Below are 20,173 nucleotides of genomic sequence, written 5' to 3'. Positions count from 1 at the left end.
TTTATGCGTTATTTACTAACAATAATGTGGTCGTGTCTGTCTGTCCTTTCAGATGTTTCATTCTCGAAACTAATATAAGGTTTCTGATTAAAAGCGGGCCGGTGAGACGAGAATTTATACCAAGAATTTACGAGAGAATTTATGGTAATTTAGATTCGTATCGATTCAATATAACACACAGGCCTATTTCACATGAAGCTCAAATCAAACTTACACGTTTTCTCAATAATGGCTCTAATTCCACGGAACTGAGCAAACGATACTCGCTCAGCCCATTAAGAAATTCCCCACCTTTTATAAGACCTGAGAGTTCAATATAAAAGACCCCCACAAGACCCTACCTAAAACCAGTTAAATTCAGCCTACAAACCTTTCCTTTTAAATCCATTTTGATATCGTCCTCCCATCTACACCGAGACCTTTAAAGCTACTTCTTCATTTCATGTTTGCCGATTAAAATTCTGTATGCATTTCACATTTCCCTCACGTATGTTACACGTGCAATCTGTCATCTCATCCTGTTCTGTTTGACCACCCTAAAAAAATATCCTGTGAGCGTAAGTAACGAAGCTTCTGATAAAATATCGCAACGTACACAAACAGCAGCATAAAGCTATTATTTGCGAACTGCCGGTTGAGAACCACGAACAACCAACAACGGCTTAATCGCGGACTTGTTTTAGACCAGACTTGGTGTAGTGATTATTATTATTATTATTATTTATTATTGACTGCAAATGGGTTTATACCCGGTGGCAGTGTCCTACAATAACATACAAAACAATGAGACAGAACAGAACAATGAGATACATCAACACAATGAGACAGAACAAAACAATAAACAAAAGGACACAACAAAAACAATAAGACACAATAAACAATGAGATACATCAACACAGAGACAGAACAAAACAATAAACAAAAGGACACAACAAAAACAATATGACACCCAAACAATGGGATACATCAACACAATGAGACACAACAAAACAATAAACAAAGGACACAACAAAAACAATAAGACACAATAAACAATGAGATACATCAACACAGAGACAGAACAAAACAATAAACAAAAGGACACAACAAAAACAATATGACACACAAACAATGGGATACATCAACACAATGAGACACAACAAAACAATAAACAAAGGACACAACAAAAACCATAAGACACAACATACAATGAGATACATCAACACAGAGACAGAACAAAACAATAAAAAAGGACACAACAAAAACAACACATCCCACTCAAAATCAACCAACTCATAAATTACAAAACCATCCAACCTCAAGTACTTAACTTAAAAAAAAGAACTTAATACCACCTAGACATAAGACAATAACTGTAATGTATTACAAACGTCATGAACTGATGCACTCACACAACAATACAATGAGACACAACAATACAACATACCACACTCAAAATAAAACATCTGACACAATAAAAAAACACACATCCACTAATTAATCACAATACTTAAGAGTGGAATATAAAGTCCGCTCTCAGTACATGAAAATTTTATCCCAAAGAACTACAGCCCTTCATCACTTGGAGACTAAGACACTTCACTTCACTTATCACCATTTATTCCCAACTTAATAACCCTTAGCTTGTAACTACTTTTCTGACCCTCTTTCTAAAGGTGCCTAATTTACAGGGGAAAGACTCTAGCACGCCTGGAGGTAATTGGTTCCAGCTTCTTATGGTCCTATTTACAAAGGAATATTTGCCTACATCCGTTCTTTGTTTCCTAGTCCTAATTTTCCGAGTATGATCGTCCCTGCCCAGGTAGCATGGCTTTAATAATCTATCCTCTATCATTTTCCAAGCCCGGCCCCCCGTGTATGCTTTGAAAAGGGCGCACATTCGGGCTATCAATCTACGCTGTGCCAATGTTTCCCAACCAGATTCGTTCGTGAAATTAGCAAATTTAGCCGCTCTCTTCTGCACCCGATTTAGTGCTCTTACCTGTCCTTCCCTGTAAGGGTCCCAACACACAGTTCCATATTCAAGTATCGGTCTCACTAGCGACGTATAAGCTAAACGTTTCGTATTGTTATTTCCCTTTTTTAGTATACGCATTACGAAATGGAGAGCCTTCCATGCTTTAATTAGTGTATAATTCACATGATCTGCCCAGCTCAGATCACTGCGAATAAGTATTCCTAAGTACTTAAAGCTATTTGCCTCTGGAATTAATTGATCCCCAAAAAAGTAACTCAGCTTATCCTTCACCCTAGCTCTATTGAAGCTGACTGCTTTACTTTTACCTGGATTTATCTTCATTTCATTTTCTACCGCCCATTCCCATAATCTATTCATATCTGTCTGTAACTTATCAATGTCACTACTATCCATTATTTTCCTGTATACTATACAATCATCAGCGAAAAGCCGTATATTTGAATCAATGTTTTTCCAAATATCATTAACATAAGCTAGGAATAGCAAGGGACCTAATACGCTCCCTTGCGGCACCCCTGACGTTACCCTGACTTCATGAGATAGCTGTCCTTCCACTCTTACTCTTTGCGAACGTCCTAAGAGAAATTCCTTTACCCATAACACTACCCTCAAGTCCACACCGGTTGCAGCAATTTTTGTAATCAGCCTATCGTGTGGGACTAAATCGAATGCCTTTGAGAAATCTATTATAACCGCATCAGTCCTGATTCCCTCGTCCAATGAATCAGCAACATCTTGACAAACCGTGACTACTTGACTTTCGCATGAGTACCCTGGTCTAAACCCATGTTGACCCTCATATAACCACTCACTCCTTTCCCAGACTTGCCTTAGATACCCTGCTATAACGTGCTCCATTTGCTTGCAAACCACCGAGGTTAAACTGACCGGTCTATAGTTCCCAACTACCGATCGATCTCCCCCTTTATAAATAGGGACCACTATAGCTTTCTTCCAGTCCCCTGGGATTGCGGAACAACTGACATCTGACAACTGTCAAGAAGAACTGGGTTAAGATGACAAGGACTGATCAGATAAAACGACTACAGCCAGATCCAAGGACTGCACAAACCACTCTTAACCGCAGCCAACCCCCCTTTCACCAGGGTAATTCAGTTACAGAGAGACAGGTCAGCTGTTTCAGAACAGAAGTGCTGCTCCGTGAACCATGCGACTAATAACGCGTCTCTGGACTGAGCACGGACCCCGGTTACCACTGAAGAATGACGCCCATGTAATACAGAAATTCTTCAGCGACTTTAATCAAAGTTAAATTGAACAGAAAACTGAAATTCTACGAAAATGAGTGTCATAAGGACTAATTTTAATTGCACACTAAAATTACGTAAACAAGAGTAAACAGAATTCAGTCTTACACTCTACATTCTATTGGCATTTTTAACTGAGGGCAATAATACAAATGGAAATCTATCCTTTAAGTCAAACATTAAAATTACGTTTTTGTTCAACTGTCTTCCTTTGCTTTATATTCGGAAAAAAATTGGTTCGACTCTATCTACCGGGTTAAAGGATATACCCATGGTGTTAATCAGGTAGAATGCCGAGACAGTACCTCACGTAGGCCATGACCGTCCCTTTCCACATAAGCTACTTATATTCTACTAATTCACTGTCTTAACATTTGAGGTCACACATCTTCTGCTGTTGTGATCAAATAACGTTAAGAATCAATTGCAGATTCCGTTAACTTAATGTTAAAAATTTCCTCACTTTCCTCAGCTTTGAAGTCTGATAATATAAGACAACATGAAAGATTCACTATAATTTCTTCCTCGTTGTTCTGGAGTTAAAATCTCGGGAAAAAGCACGAAATTATGTTACTGAATAAAATATATTTTCCATGTGAATACTGGTTTTTATAGACCTATTAGGTGACTTCCACAGCATAACAGATTCACAGTAAATGTAACTGCAAACTGATATTCATGGCTGGCTGGAATTGGAATTTAGGAACACAACAGTGGAAATACAAAGTTCGATGGATGGTGACAGATTCACGTCTAATTCTGTTTCAATAACACTCGTGTTTCAAGCATCAGGTCATAAAGCCTTCTACCCTACAAACCCAACCCCAGTCTAAGGCTAGCACAATCAGACGTCCCAACAGATAGGCTTTCTGTAATCTTTCCTCTTTTTGACCTGAAGACGGAAGCAGAATGTGGATTTCGAAACGTTGTACTTTCATAATTTTATAATTTAGACCGTGTAAAAGGTATAAAAGAAGAACTTTACATATTATAACTCCGTTTCTCATTTTCAGTGCCCAAAACGTCAACTTTTTTGAAATACGGACTAGCAGAAGTCGCTACAGCCCATAAGAAGCGCTCACCTGCACTGAGGTACATTCCGGACAGAAGGCTGCCTACCCAGGCGGTCTTGCCCTTCCCTTCACCGAAGAACTTGACGAACTCGCCTAGGAAGACGCCGAAAGTGTAAGCTATGCCGTCGACGATCATGTTGCACATAAAACTGGCGAACACCACAACCCAGCCGTAGCCACCATCCGGGGGCGGTGGCAGGTCATGGTATCCACAGTATGAGATGCCGTCTTCGTCAGGGGGGCTGCATTCCGTGTCTCCCCCTCCCCCACCGTCCGCTGCGAGTGTTAGTCGCGTTGTTTCTTCTGCCCGATCTGAACATGAGCACTCGCTCTCAGTCTGAAATAAAAGGGAACCAGTCTTTATAACTGGAGTGACGATGTTGAAAATAATCATCTAGTGTGAGGAAGTGTATTTAACTAATTCAATGGAGCAGATTCCTTCTTGAGACGCAAATTAAGAAATTTCTCGCTTGTAGTGGAAACCGAATGTTCATTATCATGTTCACTAACAATAAATAAGATTGTTATTGATCTCTAACCTGAGAAAAATAAATCCACATCACACCCCGATTTATTTAAGATCCAGATTAACATTTCCTTCCGGTCAAAGCATAGCAACAGTGCGAATTACCAAAACTGCCATTATGTTCCACTGTTAATTCTTTGTGTTTGCACGCATCGCAGGGTTATATAATAATAATGACGGAAGCTTGAAATTATTTCATTTGATAAACGAAGTTCTATTACTGAGAACATAAAAAGTGGCAGTTTGATGCAGAACTTTTGTATCAGATAAAAAGTTTGTTTTAGTAGGCCTACTCGTATATCCACACAGCTTTTAAAAATTACGTGCCTTCAAAGCAGAAGAGAATTTCAGTTTAACTGAATATAAATCTCATTTTCAGCGAAGCTTTTGACAGGAATTTTCATAATCTCTGTAACAAAATCTGGCTCTCCTGAACAAGTTTTCGTGTTTAACTTCAATTTGTTAAGACACACGACAAAATAAGATATCCAGCGTCTAAGTACCATGCCATAAACGCGTATAGGAGATGTGGAGGTACAATACGACGTATTCTGGACTTGGACACTATGTTGCTGCCTGGACATTTTGTTAAAGGTAAACATTCTTCCCCACTGTCCAACAAACATGGGATCTCTGGAAGAGCAAATATCACTAACACTATTTTATTTTTTATCTGGACATAGAAGCTAGGCTAATATAATATCAGAATTCTACTTCTATGCAGCAATCCTTGACAAGCTAACAGTACGCTCACCTTTAAATTCCTGGCCTTTTATGGAACACAAAGGTTCATTACCGTGTTCACAAGAGCCCGCTACCGGTCCCTATCCTGAGACAGATGAATACAGTCCATAACCCCCTCACCCTCAAACAATCTTTTCCTAAGATCCAGTTAGTCTTCGCCTACGTCTTCCAAGTAGCTTTCTTCTTTCACGCTTCCCGAGAAAAAATCTACACACATTTCTCTGTATGTCAGTTCCATCTAATATCAAATCTTCCTTTATTTAATCATCCTAATAATTTCTGACGAACAGTTCAAATTTCGCGGTTTTATCAAGCCTGCTCATAATTCCCTCGTGAACGCAATTTTGATTTGCTACCGTCGTGCCTAAATATTTTACCTTCGCCATATTTCCAAAGGATTTATTAGCTACTTTTATAGACACTATATTAATAAACTTAAATTAATGTATGCCACAACGTAAAGTTCTTGAGCGAAAAGTATTGAGATAGAAACACGGAATGATTAAGATTCATCGTTTACACAGTGTCAAATAGCAATACGATTATGCAGTCGTGGGCTGTTTTCAAGTACAATTCCAGCATTAGGTAAAAGAGTAAAACCAGGAAAATCTTCTGTCCATAAACCTAGTCTCTCAGAAAAATTGAGAACTGTACGAAAGGCGCATTCTGCGAGAAAAGTTATGCAATAAAATTATATAATAGCTGATCTGTTTTCAAACAACGATCTTCCAGTACAATGACGCAAAATATTGTGTCTTTACTTAACAACAGAGCATTGTTAACTCACTGACGGGATCGATTGACCGAAACAAACCCGAGAACAAGTACTTAAGCAATAAATTTGTACCTAGAGTAATATTTGCGAAAGGGGGCCTGCACTTGCAGAAAGGAACTTCATAATTAAGGCTAATTGCATTAATCAAAAGTAATAAGATTAGAAAGTTAAACTGTGCACGAAACAGGCTTCAGGCGCTTTTGGTTTCGAAGGGAGCTGTCTTACTTCCTTCATTAATAAGCATGCACGTTAACTGCAACGTGCATTTTATTTCAACAGAACTTTGACGCTGACTGTGTCAAGAACCGGCGAGAAACTTTCTGGCCATTGCCCTCTCGGAGATCTGATCAAAATACAGAAAAATACGGTGGTGATCCGTTAATTACCATTCAGAGACAAATATTGATCTCTTCTGCTCACAAGAGTTCAGGAAACGAACTGAAATTGCCAGAAAGTTCTCACAAATCATGCTTATCGATATTTACAAAACAAATGCAGAAATATGATTATACAATTTACATACGAACGTGAGAATAAAATGCTAAATTATATGTAACAATAAAAAAGTTTTTATATGTCAATAATACTTCGGACGATGTTTTATGACCTCTACCCTTTACCCTGGCACTGGTAAAAAAATACATTGTTTATGTTACTAGAATCCAATTTAATATTATCCTCCAGTGTATATCTAGGTTTCCCAGTGGTTTCATTTTCATTATACTACAAAATTTTACTTGCTAGCAGCGTGAATATTGTGCCTGATCTTTAATGTAACTTATTCAATGTAAAAACTGGACGTAAAACGAGTTTGAGTACTTGAATAAATTATATTTGGAAGGGTGCGGTGGAAATAGGGGTATTATAAATTCCCAAGTGTGATAGGAAAAGGGCAGAACAGCTGATCTGAAAGTACGTCTGAAGAAACGTAAATCTGTTCTCATAATCGAACGATATTACGTTTTCCGTAAGAGTTCATACCACGACCGATCTTATGACATGCATTCTGGGAAGTTTCAGAACCAACAACTTTCGTCAGCTCTTCTGATAGCAGTCAGCTTCTTATAAGAGTACTTTTCCCGCATGCAATTGTCATTAATTTATAGTTCAAGTCACTATTTTGTTACATTAATTACCCCAGTAGTATGTTGGTAAGTTACAGATTTTGGCGTTACATAGCAATGGCAGGCAATATTCATTTAAATAATGGCACGAATTAAGTGATTAGTTAATTACTACATGAACAAGCCACTCACATCTGAAATAAAGATGTAACCTTCATCATTCAACATTTCACTTATCTTACAGCAAAATTAAATAGCAGCTTCAGTGCACCTTGGCACCACACTAAACCTCGTTCAAGGTTATGTAGTTTTCAGTCTGTGGGCTTCCTTTTCAACATCAAATTACACTTTAATAACGCTTCTGTTATCACTCATTAATATCATACACATGAATTTATTCAAAAATATCCAGGAATGAATGGATTGAGAAAGTGATCAACTAATTTATTTTCTCAGAAATTACGATAGTTTCTACCATCTTATCTACACCCTTTTAAAAAAGGATATACATATTAACATTTTATTATAAAGGCAAACAAAGCACTTTAACATGATAAACTGATTCCTGAATTTACCGATGTTATTAGTAAAACATTCACACAGCTTTCATTTAATTAAAATAATAAGTAGTATTTTCTGTAAAAGAGTCCTCCAGATATAGTGTATTAGATTGTCACTCGGTATATTTAATTATATTTTCAGAACATTCTCGAAACCCGTTTTAAATTTTACAGAATGCTAAACGTTATCACAAAAAAGTATTACTAATACTTTAGAATTCAGTTACTCTGAAGCTCTAAATTTAAGCACTACTATATAATTAGTATAATCCACACGTAAAAATATGATTTTCTACATAAAGTAATTGCGGTAGAATATTTTTATCAGTTAACACAAACGTCTACGAATCAAATTATTCCGAATTTTCTTAATGCTGATATAATATTGACCAAAACTGCTTCAAAATTGTCAGAAATGTTAAAGTTTATCACAAAAACAATCTAGTCACTTTAATATGAAAAAGTAGAATTATTGTAGTTTTAAAAGTTTAAAATCAAGTATCGCAACTGAATGACTGTAACGCTGCTTCTTTTGAAGACGTATCAGAACGATAAGTACAGAGCTCAGACACTGAAAAGCAACTGTACACAATTCACACGTACGGAATCCGAGATATGGTAAATAACAATGGAAGAATAGATCCAGGACTTAGACCACGAATCACGCCACATCACAGAATGGAGATGGCCAATTAACATGAATACTATAATTACCTACGTAATTATAAAGAAAATCTTATGTGTGCTTTGCCCCAGGTTTTAGGTTGCAGATTAACAAATGTGTCGGTTGTGGTAGACTGGGCTGTGAAACCGTAGTCTTGTAGACCAGTGGTATTCAACCTTTTTTGTTCGCGTACCTCCAGATATAATTTCTCTTCAACTTTGTACCCCCAAAGTTGTTGGTGTATAATTCAAGTTATACATAATATATAATCTACATCTAAAATAAATTAAATAAGTTACATCCAAAATAATGTATTAAATCTGACCCTGATTATTCAGTGCTTAACATAAAATATTTTTTTTTTTATTTCACGTACCCCCTAAGATGTCTTCGCGTACCCCAGGTTGAATACCACTGTTGTAGACGACTCAACCGAGAGGATCACAACCGACTAATTCACAGCAGTAAACATTAAAAAAATTAAAGAAAGTGTCTTCTGCTTTTTGTTTTAAACATATAAAATACACAACTATCAACTGGGTTGCACATTACTGACTGCAGTGTAACTCTGGTTAGTCTCCGGAGTCATCCGTGTTCAGTCCCAGGACAGTCCCACGTAAAACTTATGGTAGATGACATAGTAAATGGGTAGACTCTCGTCTTCAGAACTTCAGTTTCCCCTAACAAATATTCCATCAGTGTTCCATCTCCTTACAGGAACTAGTACGTACGATCGGTCTGAAACCGCAGTGCTGAGCACACTGTATCTGCTTCGGTAGGTACTTAGCGGGAACGGAACGAAGAGATCTTGATGTAGGCCTACACTGAACTGGTGAAGTATAAGGGGTCACTTACTTCAAGACATTATTCTTGCATCCACTTGGACGCGCAAAATGAAACTACAGAAAATCTGCCGGGAGAACTGGTTTTCCGACCGTAATTCGAATCAGGTACTTCCTGAATACAAGTCAAAAACGCCAACTTTCGAGACAAGCGGTTCGTAACAGAAATGGATATTACCGCCTGTTGGATGTCAGTCATTGGCCATCAGAAAGAATTTTTAAACAAGGAAATCAACTCGAATTTTATTAAGCTGAAGAAGGAGAGGCAGAACAGAACCGAGCAAACATTCGAAGATACGCATGAATTTTCAGCGCTGGTCATACCAGAAACCCAGGAATGAAACTCAGTTCCGTACACGTTCCATCCCCAATAACTTTGTTTTTCGATGATCCATCTTAATGTTATCCACCTATCTCCTTTTTCAGTCTTCCAAGTGGCATCTTCCTTTCAGGCTTTCCGACTGTATTCTCTCTCCCATACTTGTTGTATTGCCCGCCAATTTAATGCTCCTTAATATGATTATGGTAATAATAAGTGAAGAGCGAAAATCATCAAAACTACTCATTATGCGAATTTATCCAGCCTCCTGTTACTTCCATCCTCTTTAGCTACAAAAAATCTCTCCAGCATCTTGATCTGAAACTCCCTCAATCTATGTTCTTCACCCAGGGCGAGACTCCAAGATCCATTAAAGCTTTGTGCTTAAAGTAATTTAAGATATTTAATTATAGAGTTTCAACCTTTACAGTGCACTGACTGTACACTAAATAACGTAAACAGGCGGACGTCGATAACGTCAATCCCTACAAATACACGCGGTTTGGTGAAGATGGGTTTCTGAAGTTCAGCTTGAGATGAGTCTACATTTACGTTTCAGATATGTCACAGCCCTCTGCGTCTAAGCTTTTCGATGAAACTTAGTTTCACGATGCAGAACACTTCCTGACGCAAAAAGCGTCTTCCGTTTTCGCCCTTTCGATTACCTGAATTAATCTGACGGAATCGACTTCATATATTTATTAGTGGCACACAAGATCATGTGAAAGAAACTGGAAACAGGAAGATGACTGTCGTCTGTAAAGTTGCAACGTGTAGTCTAGTACATAAAGACCCACGTCTGAGAAGCATACTGTCTCCATCGTCGGGGTGGTACGCCGCCGTCAACCCGTCAAATCCCACAAACCGGAAATAATTGTGAAGAAACTCCTCGTGACATTTTCCTAGATGAGATTGAGGAAAACCGCGGAATCCTGTCAGGATATCTGGTGTCCAAGTCAACACAAACTGGGAACCTTACGAACACAAACAAGTGTTACTGTCTAAGGTAACCTCCTCGTTTCTCCTTCTTATGTTAGCTGCATTCATTACGTAGGATTTGAGGTTTTCACGGCGGTGAGTCTGAAGATGGCTGTATTCTGGGTTGTTGTACCGTGTAGTGTGGTAGAAGTTAACCAAAGTTTCAGAGGCCCTTGCTGCCTCCATCACCAGGGCGATGATCTGTATTCATTATAATACACAACACCATCTACATTCTACATGTAAATTTGATCACGATAATGTTGAATGTAAGAAGATTTCTGTCTTCTGGGTTGTTGCGCTGTGTAGACTGGTCGATGTTAACCAACGATTCATCGCCCTGATGACGGAGGCAGTATGACCTCTGAAACGTTGGTTAACATCGACCAGACCCAGAAGACAGAAATCTTCTTACATTCTACATTATCGTGATCAAATTTATTTGTCTTTGATACTGAGTCTCGCAAAAAATTCTCGCCAACCACACAGCACCTGCGGCATGCAATTTAAAATCGCAAGACTAGCACGTCATATGTTATGTTCTGTTCTACCTGACGAGCGAATCCCAATTCACAGTAGTTCAAGCGAGAACGGAAAGTTACCAAGACCAATTTTGTTTGTAAACATTCTCTTGGCCTAGAGACGGTCGTCCATTGCTTTCCATTACCAGTACGTTGAAATAAATATTTGCCATGGAAAAGCACAGGAGAGATTTCGTTTCGATTGAGGTAGGACACAGACGGCTATCTTGACTTTCAAATACGGGTCAGGAACTAAACAGAGGAAGTCGTGTACATTATATATTTCGTACAAATATCTACGCAACAGGTTATCAGTTCATACAAATTATAATTTGAACTTAATTGGCGACATTTTTCGACAACAAAGTGGCATAAACCGGCCAAACTATCATAGTAAACAGTCGAAGTGTGCCAACATTGACATACGATAGTTTGCCTTAAAGATCTGACCGGTTTATGACACTTTGTTGTCGAAACATATCGCCAATTAAATTCAAGATATTGGTGTCAACTGATAAACTGTTAGCAAATAACATAGTATTGTAAAACAACCGGAATGCTACATTGCAAGATGTTTCACAAACCTGTCCTAACTGATCACTCAAGAATGAGTTAACTCCGTTTAGCGTAATAAGCGTCCTACTCTCTTGCGTCATAGTTGTTTACAAGATTTTCATTCTGGCTAGTAATGTTACAGCGACATACAATCAGCATCTCTTGACTCTGGAAGCGAGAACTGAGGAACACAGAAGTTGCTTTCATCTACACACATTTTGCAAAGCTGAACTCACTACAGATATTTTGTCTGGTCGTACATAAATTTTTCTCGAATTTAATTAATATTAAGCGTAAAAATTGTTTCAAAAACGGTACATAATATGGCGTATATTCTACATTATGTAACAATATCTTGGTCGATAAACACTCGAGGGAGGGGAGGATGGCTGAGGATGTTAGATTTGATGAAAACTTCATGTAAAAACTAAATTCGTTTTACAACATTTACAGCAAATTTATAATTCAAAATTTAATTTCGTTTATGACTCAACTGGTTTATGTCACAGATGTGTCTGTCAAGGATCTAAACTGCATTAACTGTGCATTTCACGGTCTTCTAAATTCGAAGAATCGTGACAAAGCAGTGCAATTAGATAATTAGTTAAGAGAGGGAGATGTTAGTTATGTAACCAAAAGAGGCTGCATGTATCTGTCACTGCCACACACAGAGACAGAACACAGGTGCCCGTGGCATGGAAAACACGTGTTCTGAAAACACGGATCACACAATAATCAGTGAATTTCCTTTTGCAATAACTCATAAGACCAGTAAAGTGGGGGTCCCTCAATCCTAGTTAATTAAGTATTTAGGGATTAAGCAAAAGGGCGCAGGTCTAATGGTTACAATTGTTTGCAACCAGATTTGTGAGAAAATAATTCTACCATTTATCCCACCACAAACCTTTATCTAATTATCACAGAAAAGGTATATATTTAAAGAGTAAACAAATGTACGAGTCACATTTGACGTTATGACATCCCGAGGGCAGAATAACTACTGAAGATATTTGACAACCGACTTATGATAAAAACATTCGGAAAGGCATAAGACCAGATGCACAGACCAAGACATACGACGAAGAACTTAAACTTCGAACGCTTCAGAAAATATTTTTAGTGAAACTCAAGTGAACAGTATCATAAAAATGAAAAAAAAAACAATTTTTGTTTTAAAGACAAATTTATTTCATCTGATATTTGAATTGAATCTCCAAAATTCCCTATAGACAGATGTCTGATATTCCTACCAGACTTTCGAAGAATCGTGATCATACCTGAATCCCAAGGAATATGAACATATTCTAGTTTCAGGCAGGTTTCCTCTTAACGCAGATGTGTAAGGACTTAAGGATGAGAAATACTGCAAAGTAATATATCCCATACATTTACAACTTAAATTATAAATCAATATATTCATGCTGCACATGCAACTGAAAAGGTGTCGTTAAACAAACTATGAAACAAATCATCAGTACAATATTTGGAGGGGTTCATATTCTCCATCCTGAATTGAGTAACTCCATGGAGAAGAATCATTCTACACAATATGACAGTGGTTCGGATAGTTAAAAAAATCATCGCCTTTCATGGAACCAGGAACTTCACTCCTGCTAGTATGACCAGAAGATCCAACCAATGGACTCTTATTCTGAGTCACATAAATTCAGTCCACACCGTCATAACTTATTTGTTTAAAATAAAATTTAATTCTGCCCTCCAATCTACACGTAAGCACCCAAAGTCGTCTCTTACCTTTATCCTTCCCCAACTAAAATTATGAACACATTTATCGCCCACAAGCGTGGTACATATTTCGTCCAGATAATCCTCCTTGATTTAATCATGATAATATAATAATAAAATATAAATGTTACAAATAACGAAGATCCGCAGTTTCATCTTACTTTCTCTTACGTTAAATCCGAATAACCCTCAGCACTTAGTTTTCAACAGCTTTAACCTTTGCTCCTCCACGCGAGTGAGGTACCAAGTTCCACAGCTACAAGTTACATCAAATACAAGAAGTTTTAAACAAAGAACGCGGTATTTTCGATCGTGAACAGAGCGTACTCAGGCCCAGGCTTGACCTCGCCCTTAAGAGGTCCTTCCGAAATCACCACGGAGGCACAGTAAAGAAGAAGTGTAGATCGGATTCACAAACAAATCAATTACATCTAATCTAAACTCATTGTATCTTGAAGAATGCGCTGCTGCAATGTTGGTCTGAGGGAAACGTTCACACCATCCTCACCTACTACGACATATCAGCAGCTCAAATGAAATGAAATTACGACACAGCGGTGTGATTTCTTGTTCAATGGAAATCTTTTAACAGCTTAGATTCCTTGTATAAGGTAGAAGATGACGACGTTGGTCTTCTGGGTCGTAACGACGTATAAAGATGGAGGCAGCATGTTCCTCCAGATCTTTATCCACCTACCACAGAACGTTACAACCCAGAAGACCAACAAGATTCAGTTGTCATGAAGATGGAAACAGGACATTCCTACAGAACTTTGGTATCTACCTAAACGTCCGCATGGCGTCACAACCCAGAAGACCGATAAAGATACTATTCGATTTAATGGTTCAAAGGTATTAAAGAGAAAAATAACGTGGTCTCATATCGTCAGTTTTCATTAAGAGAACTATATAAATAATTTTAAACATGTGACAAGTGATGGATCTTAAATCAGAAAATCAGACTCGTGAATTAAACTATTATAAATCGCATTGCTGTAATTCAATCAATTCATTCAGGTAAATCACTCACTATAGTTGGTCAAACGGTCAGTTTGGTAAGTTAATTAGTCAGTCAGACAGTAAATAAGTCAGCCAGTCAGTCAGTCAGTCAGCAAGTCAGTCAACCATCTATTAAAACAGTCAGTCAATAAATTCGTTTAGGTGAGACAATAAGTCAATCAATTAAAAACTTTTTCCGACAATGTCTGAACTTCGCGCACCCCGATTTTGATGTTCGCGGGGGGGGGGGGGTTGAGCTCAAGAGCGTAAGCCCGCGAACGGCGGGGATGTGCATTATTAACCGTCAAGACAGTAACTATAATCACAGATTCTCTCTAATATTTTCATCTGTCGACTGACTCTTGTTATATACGTATTAAGACATTTGTGTAACACAATGGAAATGCAGTTTAAACTGAGGTTAAGACAGCTGTTAAATCACTGGTTTCAGTACTTCGTCTATACAAATGGAGTTTTGTTTCCAGAACTCTGTTTGTTATGATTGCTCGCAAAAATCTGCAAAAATACTTGTTTGAGGTAAGCGCAGTAAATTAAAAATGTTTGTTTTGAATGTACATGCCGTAAGGTTACGTTCCAGGATATATGAGTCCAACTCAGTGTTCGCGGTACAGACCGGTTGAAAGCAATGAATCACACATTCTTCAAACGACAACGAGGCTTCACACTGCCGCGGCCTCGCACGACGGCCATGTACGTAAGTAAGTGAAATTTAAACCATTTACTACTATTCTGGTCATTTCCTATTTCAAGCTGGTAATTGTGAAGTAAAAAATTAGGTAAAGATGTACATTTGGAAGTGTCAATGTTAAGTTACTTTTCGTTTATGTTTGACGTCTATCCGCTGTCAAGGTGTACTACGTCTGAAAATTAAATAACCGGACTGATACTTTCATGTAAATATTAACACTGGTACTCTTTAAGTAACAAGGGAAGTCCGGGGGGAAGTGGGATGGGCATTAGCGGCCACGCTGTACTCTTTAACAAAACATGCGTACACCCCTGCAGGCACTGATCGTGCACTTCCGACACAGAAACAAAATTAAATAATGCCAAAGCTTCCACTGGAAATGGTCGAAAAGAAAGCATCTGAAAGTTTAATGTCAATATCATGCGTATCTTATTTTCTGATATCAAATAAATTATCTATTACGGACTGGTTCAAAAAAGCTGTCCAGGCATTCTGTCTTCAAAATGTTGGAATGATCTTTGACAAGACTATTGGAGTTTACATAATGGCAATACATCTTACAACACACAACTTCCGGTAAAGTCACTTTTGGCCAAAGCTGCAACATCGTTTGATGGACGAAACTGCATACTAAGAAACTGTATGATTTATGCTGCTCATCTAGTATGATTAGGGTACAGAGAAATCTTGGAAGCTTTAATGGCCTGGCGATGTCTACAGGATAAGGTAACAAGAAACTCATGTATAATTTTGGTTAACTTCTTGGAAAATTACTATTTGTTAGAATGAAAAAAAAAGGGAGCATGTCTTTGTGATGAATCTTAGAGCGGGCAGCAGGTTGTGAGAACGGCGTGGGGGGGGGGGGGGGGTGAGAAAGGAATTGGCTCAGAATCAAATCCTATTGGCAGCCTTGGCACAAAAGCTTCAGGTACAGCTGCAATGTGTTCAATAACACGCTTAAATCGAATGACACTGTGGAAGAATCGATACAGCAGAGGCCAATATAAGTAAATATATAAATATAATCACGCTATATTATACAAGAATTTGATTCTTGTTATTATTTTATCGGAATAAAGACATTAACAAAATGATAGATTCCGCTTTGCAAAGAAGCCGTATTGCACTACGCCAGCCCTGTGTGAACCCGCCTTCTATCTGCAGCAATGAAAGCCAGGAAGCTGTGGAGAAGGTGACCTCAGAGCATTTGAAATAATAAATAACTACAGCTGAGAAAACATGCTATATGTGATGTACAAGTTGCTGTAAATGTAACAGAATAACGACCAAAATATGGAAGAATAAAATGTTAATTTCTGTAACTGCACGACTTAATTCAATAATCTGCAACCCTGAACATTGTATTTATGGAGTTTGTAACGTTATCGCTATAAACAGACATTATTTCTTTAAATGACATAAACCAACTGATCTCAGCAATAAAGATGAGTTGTGTTTTTCTTTGAGGTAGGTACTAATTCGTCAATACGATTTAGACAAACTCCGTATTCAAATAGTTAATTCATACGTAAGATAATCATACTAAACCACGTAACAGCCATCAAGCATGAGGAGAAAAATACACAATTCTCATGTGGACACGAAATGGCCATACGAAGTTTAGAGAAAACAAAACCAATAAATATTAAATTGTACGTGTTAATAACACAAAGCTAGGCAACATATATAAATAATGTCGTAATTTATTTCGCTAATAAGGTGATAGAATATTTACGAATTCGGTCCGCACCGCAAAGAAAACAAAAGATTTCACCATTAAAAAGATTAACTGGTTAATGCCGATTAAGAAAATAATAGCTATTTACACTTACAAGTACACTAAACCCACAAATACTAGCTGCAAGAGTTACTGATTTTTAAAGCAGGTTGAACACAAATTTACCACCAGGCTTCACAGGCTAGCGGAATTTTTATAATACACTAGCAACACATTCTTAAGTATGATGTATGACAGTATCGACAGTATTTAACTTGCCAAAACACGGAAACACGAATGGCAGGGGTCTTCAAGCTGATACGGTTTATTCGTGGCACACTGGTTATCACTGTGATTTCGTATTATAGGTCTGAATTATATGTTATCAACAGGTTTTGATGTTGGCCACAATCCGTAGAAGTAAACTAACACTTCGAATATAGAGTTTAATACAGCATAACTAAATAACTATATGGTTCAGCGTGCTTCCTGAACAGCTGTTAGTTATTTGTTATTAGTTCGTCAAGAAATTTCCACTTTTATATAATCTGGAGGATCATAACTTTCCACACGAAAGCTCAAAACTGCAATCTATCACTAACCGGCTAAATCCAGTTCATATCCTCACATCCTATTATCAGTTATCACATTATATTCCCACATAAATTTATATTTCTCCCCTTGTATTTTTTTCAGATTTTTCTAATGAAATGTACGCATTTCTCATCTCTCCCTATTTTCAACATGTCCCGCCCATCTAATCGCATTTATTTAATCACCCTACCCGTATATTTCAGCAAATACTGAGCAAAATTAAAAATATTCATAGCATTATTTTATCTCTCGGTGAAATGAATGTTTTATGTACTGTTTATTCTTTTCATATGAAGCTGATTTTAGAGAAAATGGGAGTCTGTAACTGAAAGCGGACTTGATGGAAATGTCTATAAAACACGCTTATTTCCGAAATTCTGTAACATTTCCAACATTATTTCCTATACTTTAATGTCAGATTTGTTGAGTACGATGATTGCATGTTTCGTATGTCCAATATATATTTAATATTTAGCAAGAAGAAAGAATAACTATTATTTGTACATTATATTTCGGCCTACAACAGGCATTAACAAACACAAGATTAACACAAAACAAGATAACATTATGAAGATTTCTGTCTTCTGGGTTGCTGCGCTGATGAAGGAGGCAATATGACCTCTGAAACGTTGGTAAACATCGACCAGTCTACACAGCGCAACAACCCAGAAGACACAAATCTTCATACTCACCGCTGTGAAAACCTCAAATCTCAAAGCTCAGTAGCCATACTACTTGTCATTTGCTGTGGATGCCAGGGTTCCAGTCTGTAAGCCTTCCTGACAATGTCATTGCTATGACTAGAGCAGTGGATCTGAACCTCTTACGTCTCGTTACTCGGATTTTCTAAAATCCACTCTCCCTTCTCAGAAAATCTTCCACGTTATTAAAATTTGTTATCGTAAAAAAATCCCGTCCAGAATTTTTAACTGTTTAATTAAGAAATTCCTCGCTTTTTTTTTTGGAACTCCAAGGTTAATTGCCGTGTTCACAGAGCTTGTCACCGGTCCCTATCCTTGGCCAGATGAATCCAATACACATCAAAAACTCTATTTCCGTAATATCTATTTTAATATTATCTTTTCACCTACGCCTCGGCCATCCGACACGTTTTTCCCCTTCAGCCTTACCTATCAAAATTTTTTAAGCATTTCTCACCCCAATCCGCGCTGAATGCCCCGCCCATCTCTTCCTCCTTGGCGAAGTGCTTCATTGTGCAATTTTCTCCAGCCTTCAATCACTCCATTCCTCTTAGGTCCACAAATTCTCCGAACACTCTCGTTCTCGGAAAACCTGCGTCGATGTTATTCCCTTAAGACGAGAGGCAATGTTTCACACCCATACAAAACAAAAGGAAAAATTACAGTTTTGTACATGTTAATCTTTGTGCGTTTTGCTTTAAGCTGTGTCCCCAGTGGTCATTGGATAAGAGGCTGCATACATCCGAAGACTATTTGGGTGCAGTGGTATGATAAGGCAGTCATTAATTCCCAGTTGTAAAGTAGACAAGATAATACGTACCATAGGTGTTTCGCCTTACAAATATTAAAATTACGCTAAAAATCACATATAAAATGTTGCACTAAATAAATTTGATCTCAGTAAGATCTGAAGTTTTCACGGGGGCGAGTCTCAAAATGGCTGCCTTCTAAGTTGTAATGCAGTGTAACCTGGTAGACGTTAACCAACGTTTCAGATGTCCTTTCTGCATCCATCAAGGCGATGATCACCCTGACGATGGAAGCAGCAAGGGTCTGTGAAACGATGGTAAGCTTTTACCAGAAAGACGGCCACATTCTTAATATTCAACATAACTGCGGTGTCTAACGCATAATCGTGCTACTTACAGTAGCACTGTGCTATATTTAGAAGTTCGCCATTAATCTACAACATTTTACTTTATTAAACAGAACTCCAGTTCAACCTTAAGACACACGCATTTGACCTTTATTCTATTTATATCGCGTCCTCTTGAATACACAGACTAACAAACAGATACAAATCTTAATATACATTTAGTCTGCATACATGAGAAATTCGTATTCACCAACTCGACTGTGAAGTAACTAGGGGGCCTTAAAATTGATTTTATAGCCAACGAACTGGATTTCTTCTTCTAGTGTAGAGAAGAAATAATATGAAAATATTTGAAGTAATATTTCAAGATTTAGCACTCACCAGAAATATAATTACATAAATTAAATGCAGAAGACAGATTCGGATACCAAGCTTTCAACTGTATTGAGACCGACAAAACTAAATACTCCACTTACAATTTCAAGTTTCAAATCCATTTCTTAAGAAACAGGTATCGTGTATTGTCGTCCAGATATAATTTAGATTACTTGTTTGGAATATTTTCCTTCCGAATTAAATAAATTTGATGTCATCTTGTATTAAAGGTTCTCACTACAATCTATGGACCATAGTCAGCCTCTATTAACATTTCTTTGGTAATTTGTCTACCGATTCCAATACAGAGACACGTCATAAACGCCTAAGCACAATCTCAATCTTCACCGCTGTGAGGAACTCAAATCT

General features: G+C 37.7%; 1 protein-coding gene across 7 annotated transcripts in view; it reads right to left on the bottom strand.

The window, feature by feature from the left end:
* The window catches only part of LOC110832213 (uncharacterized), a 119,054-nt gene that overhangs the window by 23,491 nt on the left and 75,390 nt on the right, over window positions 1–20,173 (bottom strand). For 5 of the 7 annotated variants that reach the window (XM_022069026.2, XM_087349744.1, XM_087349715.1 and 2 more), the window contains exon 2: window positions 4,329–4,656. In XM_022069026.2, the coding sequence (XP_021924718.2) occupies window positions 4,329–4,656 (328 nt within the window). Of the gene's footprint in view, window positions 1–4,328; window positions 4,657–7,620; window positions 7,672–9,208; window positions 9,305–20,173 lie in introns of those variants that run through there. The other 2 variants (XM_087349728.1, XM_087349720.1) reach the window with 2 other exon arrangements.

This window comes from Zootermopsis nevadensis, unplaced genomic scaffold, assembly GCF_977971745.1.
Source record: "Zootermopsis nevadensis isolate Lab colony 2312 unplaced genomic scaffold, Znev_1.0 Znev_ptg000002l, whole genome shotgun sequence".
Classification (NCBI taxonomy): Eukaryota; Metazoa; Arthropoda; class Insecta; order Blattodea; family Termopsidae; genus Zootermopsis; species Zootermopsis nevadensis.
This window is presented reverse-complemented; position numbering and strand designations above follow the sequence as displayed.